Here is a 13,391-nt window from a genome sequence, read left to right as displayed (position 1 = left end):
GTGCATACTACATCCACTGCTGTGCATACTGCATCCACTGCTGTGCATACTGCATCCACTGTTCGCTCTCTTGTAACTTCACGTTTGCAGGATTTTATTTTTGGTAGCTTTCAGACCCACTACCATCTTTTCCATTATACTTTCATTTTACCTCATTTTTTTTAAATCTTTAAATGTGCCTTACAGCTATTTAATTTGACTTTTTTTTCATCTCAGTACAAATATATAAAGATTCATTCTTGTGTTTGTTCATAATAATCTTTTATAGATCTTTTATATGAGAAATATTTCCAGCAACTGGGGTTTTACTTACTATGCTAGAAAACTGTCAGTTCATGCCTATGTTCAGTACATTGTGATAATGAACATAATTGCTTTCTTTGCTCATAACAGTGTCTATAACTAAACATTAAAATGAAGTCTAGATCAACACAATGTATCAAATGAGAGACCAAATTAGTAAGCCAAATAAAATTAGGCTAAACAGAAATTCTCTCAAAGGCTTTATTGAATTTAGAAAACACTCTTGATGAAATAAATCATTGTAGCTGTAATCCATTCAGTGCACTGCATTAGAACCCCAAGAAATAACGTCCAGGAAAAAATAGTTATATTCACAGGCAAGTGTCATTTCTGACCATAAATTGAGGCTTTTATATTCTTCCCAAAGTATAAAATAAGAAGTCTAATTGTAGCTCCATACACTTGTTCATTCAGAGCATCCAGTACACTTCATCTGCTAACTTACTAGAACTTTGTTTCCTAAAAAGATCACTTAGTAAAAAAGTCATTCAATCCTTAGAAAAAGCATTGTGAAAACCTTCCCCATGTCAAACTGAAACATATTATTCAAAAGTATTCAAGCCTACTTCTTGCTTTTCTTTGTAGAACACTCTACAGGTCACTAATGGGTTGTACTTAATCATTAGTGAATATTAGAAACTGTGTATTTGTAGATGAGTTTCTTCTTAGCCTGTATGAGAGGGCCTGATATAATCGTTCCAGTAGATTACCTATTTCTATTTTATTTATTGATTTTTATACTGTAATATTTTTATTGATAGTAGGTTAGATCCTATTTTATTATATAACCTGAATTTAGTCACATTAAAATACATTATCAATTTACATATTCAGTAAGAGAAGATAGTATTACAATTTATCCATTTATATGCATGCATATACATATATAGAAAAATAATTTTTCACAAGACCAATATTTTTTCTTACTGAATTCAAGTTTTAAGCACCTATCTTAGTCATGATACACAATACTCTGACAGAATACCAGACAAAACATCTTACTAGAAACACATATAGTTTGGTTCATGGCTACTGAAGGATTTTTTTCTCCATGGAAGGCAAGCCATAGCAGAATAGCTTAGTCCCTGGAGCAGAGAGCTGGCAGTGGCAACCTGATGACATGGCAGCAGACAGACAGCAGAGAGGACTCGATCTATGGGTGGCCTTTAGAAGATGTCCCTAATTACCTACTTCCTCTCCTGATGGTGCTAAAACAGTGTCACTCGCAGGGATCCTCACACATAGGGGCAGTTCTGAATGAAAATTTAACCTGCTATTTCTGGACCTGCTAGTTCATGTCCATGTCAGTGCAGACCCATTCACTGGAACTTGAGAAGTTCATGTATTCTGACCAGGTCCAGCATTATTCAGATTCTGAAGTTCAGAGTTTCTTCTGAAATACTAGACAGTCTCTTAGTTGTAAGCCACCTAAAATAAAAAAGAAAGTTACATACTTCCAGTATAAAATTGCAAGAATAAACATTCCCTTTTCAGATGGATCTGAAGCAAGACCAAAGCCTAATAGGGCAAATACTACATCTTGAAGATTTGTGTACACCATACAGGTCACACAGTGGTATGATGTCAGCTCCACTGGTCTTACTCTGCCCTGCACCTACAGCTTTGCCATTTGCAGCAAGCATGGCTTTTCTCTTGGGTGGTCCCCAGTGCCTGCAGTGTTTTTCAATAGGCATCGTACGTTCTGGCATTTCCACTGTAGCTGCCTAGGCTTCATCTTCGTGGTGGTCTTTGGGGCTTTGTGGTCCCTATTGTCAGAAATCTGCCATTACTAAGCATGCCCTTGCTGCTCTCTGCAACTCCCCAGAGGCTTCAATGATCCTATAACTCTTGCATTCTGTATGCCTGCAGAACCTTCACCACAAGGACAGTTACAAGTTCTGCTGCCATCTGAAGACAGTGCTGAACTTTTACAGATTATGACTGTAGTACTCTGAGTGTGTCTGCCTTGCTACAAAGTCTTTCTGGAGGTGGCTTTTTTCCATAGGTCACCTTTTCTGTTCTGTCTTTGTAAATGAAAGTCTTTCTAGTGAGTTTGTACTTTTACATTCTATAACCTTCTCTGTATCTATAGGCTTCAGTTTACTTTTTCTATTGTTACAGTGCAGTGTATGAAGTATGTAGCTTCTCCTTCATGGTCCTAATCCCTTTAGCAGTCAGGCCTACAGTGTGTGCACTAACTCTGTGTTAAAAGCACTCCTTCCCTTTTCCAGGCCAAGCTGCTGCTTCTGTCTTCCTGGTCCACTCTGTGCTCTCCGTTCTTGTATAAACTGGCTGGAAGCATCTAACAATAACCATTTCCCAGCCTGGATGTTAAACACCAAATGCAATAGTCTATCACTTATGAATTCAGGATGGAGAGGATGTGGTCAGATTCTTTGCATAATGTGGTACAAATGACCTCTTACTCAATTCCAGTAGAGTGCTTGTTTTTTCAGAACCCCCATGCCCATGGCCTTCATGGAATGCATTTCTGTTGCATTCATCCAGATGTGTTCCTCATCTTGCTGATGTCTAGCAGAATTTCCATTGTTCTGTATTTATAGCATTCTAGGGTTTCTTTAGCCAGTAGCTCCAAACTCTTTTGCATTGATCCTAAAAACATCCTAAGATGTAAAGGTCTGAGAACTAGATAATCATACTCATCACACAAGGACTCCATTCCTCTGCTACTGATTTTCTGTAGGTTCCACAGCCTTCAAACCGGCAGCACCGCCAGTTCACGACTAATATATTGAAACATGAGCTGGGGCAAGGTGGAGGTGTCATTTCAGACCCAAAAAACATCAGTGCGTATTTTATATTTGACATCAGCTAAAAGTTCTTATGTCAACATGAATAATACTATGTACTTTACCCAGTTTAATAGAAAAAAATAGTCCTCTGATATACTGTAGTATCTATGACAATAGGTTCCTTAATACAAAATTGGAATACTATTCAGAAACTCTGTGGGCAGTTATGGAAAGTGGCAACAGAGCTAGGGATTCAAAGAATAAGAAGGGGGAGGAGAAACAGGATTCACAAGTAAGTCTATCTATAGTCCTAGCACCATTGAAGGCTGAGACAAGAGGAGTGGGAGTTCCAGGTCAGCTTAAGCTACATGAGAGCCTGTCTAAAGAAGAGAGACCGGAACAGCAAACCAGAGATAGACAATAACAATAGTTGTTTGAAAAATGGCATCAAGCTACATAGTGTGGGTAAGAAGAAATTTTAAATGATAAAAAACATTGAAAATGGAATTCTGGCCTTTGGCTAAATACTTAAAATCTTACATATATTTAAAATACTAAGGCTTACTATTAGTAAAATTTCAAGAGCTAATATTTATTTAATACATAGGTAAAATGTTACATTGATGTAACTTATAAAAAAATTATGTGTATAAATGTTTTGCCTGCAAGTATGTCTGTATACCATGTGTGTGTGCCTGTGGTAGTCAGAAGAGGGCATCAGATCTCCTGGAACTGTAGTTACAGATTTATGTTGTGAGCCATCTTATGGTTGTCAGGAAATGAACCCCAGTCCTTTGGATGAACAGCTAGTGATCTGAGCCTCAGAGCCATCTCCACACCCCCTCTTGTTTTTTTATTAACTTTGAACACATGTCTTTTCCCATTATATATAGAAGTATGTGGACAAAAGTGTAATGACATACACAGTAGATGTGTGTGATATGTGATGAGCTAGTGAATAATTAAAATCAAGTGCATGTGGTTCGTGAGTTCAACCTTACTGAGTTGAACAATTGCCATAGTCAGATTGAAAGCAGCATGAGGGAGAGTCTAACTTTGATTATAGTCATCTGCTTTGGTAAGAGCTTGATTGTTTCTATATCACTTTGATCACTTACAAAGCGTGCTTTGTGTAACAGGTAGGACAGAGACATTCAAAGAGACATGAAGGGACTGGAAAGATGGGTCAGAGGTTAAGAGCACTGACTGCTCTTCCAGAGGTCCTGAGTTCAATTCCCAGCAAACACATGGTGGCTCACAACCTTCAGACATATATGCAGACAGAACACTGTATACATAATAAATAAATAAATCTTTAAAAAAATTTAAAAAAGAGACATGGAATAGAATCTGTGTTTGTTTTGTAAACACTTTCAATCTGTATTTTATCAATGAGTTATATATTCCACATTATAAAAAATGAATCAGAATTTCTGGTGGTCAAAAATACCAGATAATACAGATTAAAGAATATTGTCAACATTTCAAATTTTGAAGGATGATAACAATTTGTGTATCCTTTTACTACTCTCCAGGTTTCACTGTAAAAATGTTTGATAACCACTATGAACATGTTTAGACAATTAAAATCCTCTGTCATATAGAATGATTTTGATTTTTATAAAGAAGTGATACAAAGCTCACTACAAAAGCATACTATTTTTTTCAGAAGAAAAAAGTCATGCTATGTCCATGCATTTGGTCTTTTAATAAAAATATTTTTAAAGTCATCAAAATAATTGAATATATCTTCTAATTTTCATTATAACAGTGCTATTGTTGTTTGTGATTTCAGTTCTTCCAAATGCCTATAAGGCAAAATCACATTAGATAGGAGCTGAAGCTTCTGTGCCACTACGCTGCAGAATCAAGGTTTGAACTTAGGTCTGCCTGTGGTCTTGAAATCCATACCTTTAAGTTGTTGTGGTTATAATATTGCATTCATACTGGTTAAGGGACCTTAGTGTCTTAATTTGTGTTTGGAATTTACAATTCCCTTGAAAAATAATTCCTCCATTTTGTTTCTATTGTATTAATTTTAAATGCTCTTAAACAGTTGTGCTTCTAAAATAATTTGGAGGTAATATTCTAGATAATAATTTATGATGACTTAAATATGGCATTAGGTTTATAATCTAGTTTGTGGCAAAGTAAGAAACAGAAATGTGAGCCCATGAGTTGGCTTAGCTGATTAAGTTTCATTATGCTGCCAAGCCTGAAGATCTGAGTTTGATCTCCAGGACCAATATAGTTGAAGGAGGGAACCAACTCCCACAAGTTATTTGTACACAAACATCAAAATAAATAACTGTGACATTTTTGAAAGACTATAAATTATTACAAATGGAAGGAGAGGGCCTGGGAATGTGGCTCCATAATCAGAGTGCTTACCTAGTATGCACAAGGGTTCATTTCCCGGTATTTCACACACTCAAAAGGAAAGACCATTTTATACAATATAGTTACTAAAGCACAGAATTGTGGAAGTATTAGGCATAAAGGCCAGTCTGCTTCTCCTAAAATATGTAGATGTAATGATCACTAGAAAGAGTACGTGGTGTGTACAAATTGTGACTGACAAGGTCTTAGCAGCAGATAGTGTAGATTCTCAGTATTTTATATTTGTTTTGTAATGTGAATGTATAATAAATCCTATAAGTATGTCTATTTGATACAACATTTTACCTGTCATTTAGAATTGACTCTAGTTATGTTTTGAATTCATTCAGATGTCCTTGGATTTAGTTTGTTTCTGTTTTCTGTCTTCCCCATCTATCTATTCGCTTGAGAATTGCCTGCATGTCAGTCTTTTAAAGATGGTGGATGGAAAACAACTAGCAGTGAAAGATATGAGTACCATAGTGTTTCACGTTTTTCATTTCCTTCCTCTGTAGATTTCTATGGGAAGCCGCTGCCTCCCCTGGCTGTGCGACAGAGACCTAATGGTGATGCTCAGGACATGATCTCATAACCAAATCGTATGGGTTGGTCTTTCTAATATCAGCAAGATGAACTGAGACCTTTCCCCAAAACAGAAAAGCCCTGAATCACGATGACTGGGGCACGACAACCATAATGATTTCAGGGAGGGAAGAATACCCAAGAACTTGACCTGATGATTTACTTCTCCATGTTCTGTGGTTAAAGCAGAAAGGAAACAAAATGACCAGTAGCTGACAAGAGCATCTGGCCAAGTTAGCAAGTCATGGTATTGATTCTTTGGTTTACAAATCCCGACTTTTGGACATACTCCTAAAGAAAAACCTCAGAAGTTGAGCCAATGGACTCTACATACCTGATTATTTAATAATCTGTATTTCTATGCATTAAACATGTTTTATAAGATACATGTACATGAAAGGGGAATTCCTGGGAATTTATAACCTAAATTTTAACTATTTTTATATTTTTTTTCTAAACCATTTGTTTAAGTTTGATATTGTATTGACTGTGCACTTTCTACAGATGCTCTGTTTAAATTATCTGGATAGAAAGTTGATTTCCTGAACACATGAGGTATACAAGCAGGTATGTTTTGTGATAACATTGTTTCTAAAATTTACACTCTATCTTTATATAATTTTAAAATAGTTACTATTTTAAAAAGCAAATTCTCAGATCTTTAATCTATGAAATTACATGATTGCAAAGTTGTACCCAAGGAGAGAATTCAGTTCTGTTGTTGCTGTTTCTTTTCCTTGGTAATGATCTCAATAAATGTTAAGACATGTGAGATACCTTTACGAAAACAACTAAATTTTTGAAATTAATAAAAATGTGTCCTGTGAGATATGATTTAAAGTCCTGATAGAGCCCCCAAAGGGACCAGACATTTTCTGAGCTCCAGGGCCCTCTGCATGCTCTCTGTTAGCAGCTTCATTCGCTGCTTTGGCTGATTTTCCTTTGTTCATGCCATGAAATTAAAGACTGTAAAGGCTCCTGCAGGTCTGGAGACTTCAGATTTCCAGCCAACACAGCCATACATTTGAAACTATTTGCTCAAGTCCTTTCATGAAGCACTAGTTCTAACATGACTTCTTAATTTTTAATGACAACACTTGTTCTGCTCTTGAGTGCCAATAAGGCTCTCTGTCCATCTGCCTTTTACCAAAACCTGTAGAGATAGTTTAAAAATCGATTTATAATGTAATATTCAATTGGAGGCATGCCTTTCAGTCAAGGTGAACATAACAAAGATCAAGTCCCTTATAACCCTGTTAAGATTGGTACCATATTCCGGCAGTGGACATACACTGGTTTCTGAATATAAGTCCACCTAAGGTAGATTGATCTGATCATTTGCTTTTTAAATGTTTACAATATGTTGTGTTCACACTTTAGCAACCTGGACCCGGATCAATCAGGTCACATGATGCTAGTCAGCACTGGTAGAGTTTCTATGAGCTTGTGCATGGTACCTACCTCACACATTGAGGGGGAAAAAAGGTTTCATTTCTATGCAAAACCCATATGCAGAATTAACAGGTGGCTCGCATAAGAGAAACACAAGACAGAATGTAAACTCTTAACTGGATTTTAGAGGAAAACGTGCTCATCTTGGTTCATTTTATAATATTTAAATTCCCTTTTAAAACTAAACTTAAACGTTTGCTATCTTTTAATGTTCATCTGGCTTGAAGATATTCTTCCTTCCTACCCGTGTTAACTCTAAAGTACAATAATTACCTACTATTTCATGAAAACCATTTTGAAATTGAATGTAACATAAACCGGAATCGATGTTTTCTATGGCACTCTCAAAAATTAATATGTTTTCTTAAAGCTGTATAAAAAAATCCTTTAAAAACTGTTTTGTAAATCCTGTCAGATTTTAATATTTCAGTGCTTATTTTGTTATATTATATATTTTCATTCTTATTCATCATGAATTATAACATTTCACACAATAAAAAAATTATTTACAATATACCATTTCTCTATTTTTTAAAGGATTTCTAAAAAATAGATTTTATCCATCTATCATATATATATATATATGTATATATATATATGAACACACTGTAGCTATTGTCAGACACACCAGAAGAGGGCATCAGATCCCATTACAGATGGTTGTGAGTCACCATGTGACTGCTGGTGCTGGGAATTCAACTCAAGACCTCTGGAAGAGCAGTCAGTGTTCTTAACTGCTGAGCCATCTCCACAGCTCACCATTTCTCTTTCTTTGGTGGTTTTAAATGATTTTCTTTAGCTAACCAGATGATTTTTTTTTTATTACCGTGGAAAGAGTTTAATTGTTAAATTAACATACTTCTTGTTTTATATGGAAACTATTTAAAGGATGTGTGAAACAACATTGTACTTTGCTTTTATTGCTAGTTCCCAGTATTTTGTCAATCCTACTGCCCAAAAGATACATTTTAACTTATTTACAAGGTAATTCCATGTGCGCTTATATAGCAAATGTATAATTTTTATGAATTAAGTGCTGTTTTCTTTTTTGAATTCTAATTTTTTATCTGTATGGGTGTTTTGCTTGCATTGAGTTTGTGTGTGTGTGTGTGTGTGTGTGTGAGAAAGAGAGAGAGAGAGAGAGAGAGAGAGAGAGAGAGAGAGAGAGAGAGAGAGAGAGAGAGAGAGAGAGAGAGAGAGCAAGAGAGCGAGAGAGAGAGAGCTCTTGAATCCCTTGGAATTAGAATTACATGGTCTTGAGCTGCTGTGTGAGCACTTAAACTCAGGAACTATGGAATAGCAACTAATGCTCTTTTTAAAAATTTATCATTTTATCTATTTACATCCCAAATGTTGCCCCCCTTCTAGTCCCTCCTTGAAAATTCACCCATCCCCTTCACCTCCAAGAGGGTGTCCCCTTGTACCCTGCCACCCTGGGGCAGCAAGGCTCTACAGGATTAGGGGCATCTTCTCCCACTGAGGCCAGACAAGGCAGTCCTCTGCAACAAGGGTCTTGGACCAGCCCATATATGCTCTTTGGATGGTAGCTTAGTCTCTGGGAACTCCCTGGGGTCCTGGTTAGTTGACACTGTTGATCTTCCTATGGGTTGCCATACCCTTCAGCTCCTTGAAGCCTTCCCCTAACTCTTCCATAGGGGTCCTGACCTTCATCCAGTGCTTGCCTGTGAGTATTTGTATGTCTCAGTGGCTGGTAGAGCCTCTCAGAGGACAGCCATGTTAGAATCCTGTCTGCAAGCATAACATGGCATCAATAATAGTTTCATTGTTTGGTTCCACCAAGGTGGGCTGGTCACTGGTCAGCCATTCCTTCAGTCTCTTCTCCATTTTTGTCCCTGGATTTCTTTTAGACAAGAACAATTCTGGGTCAGAAATTTTGAAGGTGGGTTGGTGTCCCTGTGCCTCCACTAGAGACCCTTGTCTAACTACTAGAAGTGGACTCTTCAGGTTCCATCTCCCCACTGTTGGGCATTTCAGCTAAGGTCATCCCACCGTTGAGTCCTTGGAGCCTCCGTCATCCCAGGTCTCTGGGACTTTCTAGAGATTCTTTTCACCCCAACCCCTGGCAGCTGCATGTTTCCATTCATTCTCCTGGCCTTCTTGACCTTTCCATACTTGATCCTGCCCATTTCCCCTCTGCCACACAGGTTTCTTCCTTCCTCTTCCTCCCATAATTATTTTATTCTCACTTTCAACTGGGATTTAAGCATCCTCACTTGGATCTTTCTTCTTGTTTAACTTCTTGAGGTCTGTGGGGTGTATCATGGGTTTTCTGTACATTTTGACTAATATCCACTTATCAGTGAGTACATACCATGCATGTTCCTTCAGGTCTGGGTTCCTCACTCTGGATGATATTTTCTAGTTCTGTCCATTTGCCTGAAAAATTCATGATGTCCTCGTTTTTAGTATCTAAATAGTATTCCATTATATAAATGAACCACATTTTCTTTATCTCTACTTCAGTTGAGGGACATCTGGGTTGCTTCCAGTTTCTGGCTTTTATGAATAAGGTTGTTATGAGCATAATGGAGCATGTGTCCTTTTGATATGGTGGAGTATCTTTTGGGTATATTCCCAGGAGCAGTGGAGCATCTTTTGAGTATATGCCCAGGAGTGATTTAGTTGTATCTTCAGGTAGAACTATTTTCAGTTTTCAGATTGATTTCTAGACTGGTTATACAAATTTACAATACCACTTGCAATGTAGAACGTGGGAAATAGCCTTGAACGCATTGACACAGGAGAAAATTTCCTGAACAGAACACCAATGGCTCAGGTAATAAGATCAAAACTTGTTAAATGGGACCTCATAAAACTGAAAGGCTTCTGTAAGGCAATGGACACTGTCAATAGGACAAAGAGCAACCTACAGATTATGAAAAGATCTTCACTAACCCTACATTCAATAATAACAACATATAACAAAAATATAAAACAATATATAAATATAATAACAAAATATATAAAGAACTCAGTAAGTTAGACTCCAAAATAATAAGTCAATTTAAAATAAGGGGTACAGAGCTAAACAGAATTCTGAACAGAGGAATCTTGAATGGCCAAGAAGCACTTGAGGGAAATGTTCAACATCCTTAGTCATCAGGGAAATGCAAATCAAAACAACCCTGCGATTCCACCTCACACCAGTCATAATGGCTAAGATCAAAAACTGAAGGGACAGACAGCACATGCTGATGAGGATGTGGAGAAAAGGGAACACTCCTCCATTGCAACTTATGCTCTTAACGACCAGCATGCTACCTTCTCTCTGGCCCCATGCCATGTTTTCTGCAAGCAGAAACTTTTAAATGTTTTTTAGTGCAAGTTTAGAATTTACGAAAGCTCTCAACAGCCTAGGAAAGTTCACCTAGTGAATATTTTATTTAACTAAATGGTCTCTAACTGAAACTATGTTGGAGTTTTGGAGATTTCTCAGAGATTTAAGATATGTGCTGTTCTTGCAGAATCTTGTATTGTATTCTCAGCTTCCATGCCAGATAATTCAAAACTGGCTCTAACTCCAATTCCAGTGATCTGAAACCCTCTCTGGGTTCTGAGGGCTGTTGCATTGCTTTGTGTGTGTGTGTGTGTGTGTGTGTGTGTGTATGCACACACATAATTAAAAATCTTAAAAATTATTTTAATTTGATATTCAGCATCATACATTGATATTTTATTGGTTCATTCTGATACAGTTACCTTAGAAAAGATATTTAATGAAACACAAAAGATATTATCTTATCTGTACTGGGGACTATAGATTACACCTGAAAAAAATACAGAATGGAAATTCTATAAATTATTTAGGATTTAAACTGAGTCAACAAAAATATCCACGAAAAGTTCAGGTCAGAGGAGATAAATTACATACTCTTAATGGTTTTCAAAAACTATTGGGATAATAACTGGTTACACTCTATTATTATTGGTTTAACTATTCAAGAGTTAAGTAATTTGTTTCAAGCCCTACAAAGTTATTCAAATTTAAGTATTTCACAAAAATGTACAGCTGGAGCAGAAAGAAACAATACAATCCAGGTACAATAGAGATTACAAGATGCCTATGGGCAGATTAGACCCTGAACATGACTATAGATAGCTGTTTTACCCTTCACTCGGTCTCCTAATTTTGTAAAGAGAAGATCATATTTTAGAACGGATTTTTTTGGGCATAAAAACAGACTAAAAGATTAAAAAACTATATAGAAAAGGTTTCTGAATTAATTACTAAAAGCAGAATAAGACTTTGTCAGTTGACAGGAATTGATCCAACAGAGGTTGTGTGTAGTCCCACATACAAAGGCTCGAATTACACAATTATGGATAATTGATGATAACTGGCAGACAGTTTGCAGTAATTACTAAGGAAACATTAACAATAAATAGGTTTTAATCTATAAAAAGGACTTAGTGGATTCTTGCACAGATAGTTAAAAAAAATCACCAAATTCTTTGACCTTTAACATTTAACACTGACGCAAATAAATTAGGAATGGCAGGTTATAAATCAGGAATCATAATTAAAGTAGTTCAAAGTCTCTATTCTGTTCAGAATCAGAATTATATAAAAGTCTCATGATATTAGGTTTTCCTGAAACTCTCAACATAATTACTGAATCTCAATATGAGAAGGAGTTGTTTTACATATAGAAACTGCTGAATATTTTCCTGATAACTCAGAATTAACCTTATTACTTACAGAATTTCAACAGGCAATTGGAGACAGAAATTACCCATTGTATATAACTCATATTCACTCTCATACTGGATCGTCCAGACCACTAATACAAGTGAATGATGTAATATATCAATTATTAATGGGAAATGTATCCAAAGCATCAAATTTTCATGAAATGCGCCACGTTAACAATAAAGATTTAAATAAGAGGTTCTCAGTAACATGGCAAAAAGCTATGGAAATTAGTTTTAAAAATCTGTCTCAGCCGGGCGGTGGTGGCACATGCCTTTAATCCCAGCACTTGGGAGGCAGAGACAGGCGGATTTCTGAGTTCGAGGTCAGCCTGGTCTACAGAGTGAGTTCCAGGACAGCCAGAACTACACAGAGAAACCCTATCTTGAAAAACAAAAACAAACAAACAAAAAAGAATCTGTCTCAATTGTTTCTTATATAATCAAATTCCTTTACATGCAATCAACTATCTTAAATGTGAACAAAGAAGTGAAATTTGGCATAAGGATGTATTACATTTAACAGAATTTGGAAAGCTAAAAATATACATCATACTATTGATACTTTTTTAGGTTTTCAATGGGCCTTACGTTCTGAAAGGGCAGATTCTATAGTCACACACTTATTACAAACAATAAATATCATGAGGATACCATTATAAATTAAAACCAATAATGCACCCACTTATGTTTCTAATAACAAGTTTTTACATGATAGAAAACATATTATAGGAATTCCTCATAATCTTACAAGGCAAGCAATTGTGAAAAGATCTAATTAAAAGCGATGCTTTTAAACAAAAAAGGGGGGAAGATAAGGACCCCTAGAGATAATAAACAATGCCTTATTATCTTTAAACGCTAATGAAACAGGAATCACAGCTGCCGAAAGGCATTGGATTATAGAAAAAAAACTGCTGAATTAGATCATCCTGTATATTACAAGGATGTCCTAAATCAGAATAGAAATCAAGGAAGGTATTGTGATGGGGTCGAGGTTACTTTTTTATTTCTACAGAAGAAAAACTGCTCATCTCACCAAAACTTATTAAAATTCGACCTGAGTAGGAAGAGAAGTCATGGAAGCCTTTGGCTGCTGACATGACTAGCATGGGAGGTATTTAGGAAGGAGGTCCATGAAGGTTAGGAGAGAGTTGGTCATGAGTGTGTGTGTGTGTGTGTGTGTGTGTGTGTGTGTGTGTGTGTGTGTGT

At 36.4% G+C, this 13,391-nt stretch overlaps 1 protein-coding gene across 3 annotated transcripts in view; it reads left to right on the top strand.

Annotated features, from left to right (window-relative positions):
- The window catches only part of Arl13b (ADP ribosylation factor like GTPase 13B), a 56,153-nt gene extending 48,157 nt beyond the window's left edge, over positions 1-7,996 (top strand). For 2 of the 3 annotated variants that reach the window (XM_028761162.1, XM_028761161.1), the window contains one exon: positions 5,951-7,956. In XM_028761162.1, the coding sequence (XP_028616995.1) occupies positions 5,951-6,027 (77 nt within the window). In that variant the 3' untranslated portion in view covers positions 6,028-7,956. Of the gene's footprint in view, positions 1-5,950 lie in introns of all 3 variants that reach the window. The other variant, XM_028761160.1, reaches the window with a different exon arrangement.
- Positions 7,997-13,391: the final 5,395 nt, after the last annotated feature.

Source organism: Grammomys surdaster, unplaced genomic scaffold, assembly GCF_004785775.1.
Source record: "Grammomys surdaster isolate TR1022 unplaced genomic scaffold, NIH_TR_1.0 126679, whole genome shotgun sequence".
Classification (NCBI taxonomy): domain Eukaryota; kingdom Metazoa; phylum Chordata; class Mammalia; order Rodentia; family Muridae; genus Grammomys; species Grammomys surdaster.
This window is presented reverse-complemented; position numbering and strand designations above follow the sequence as displayed.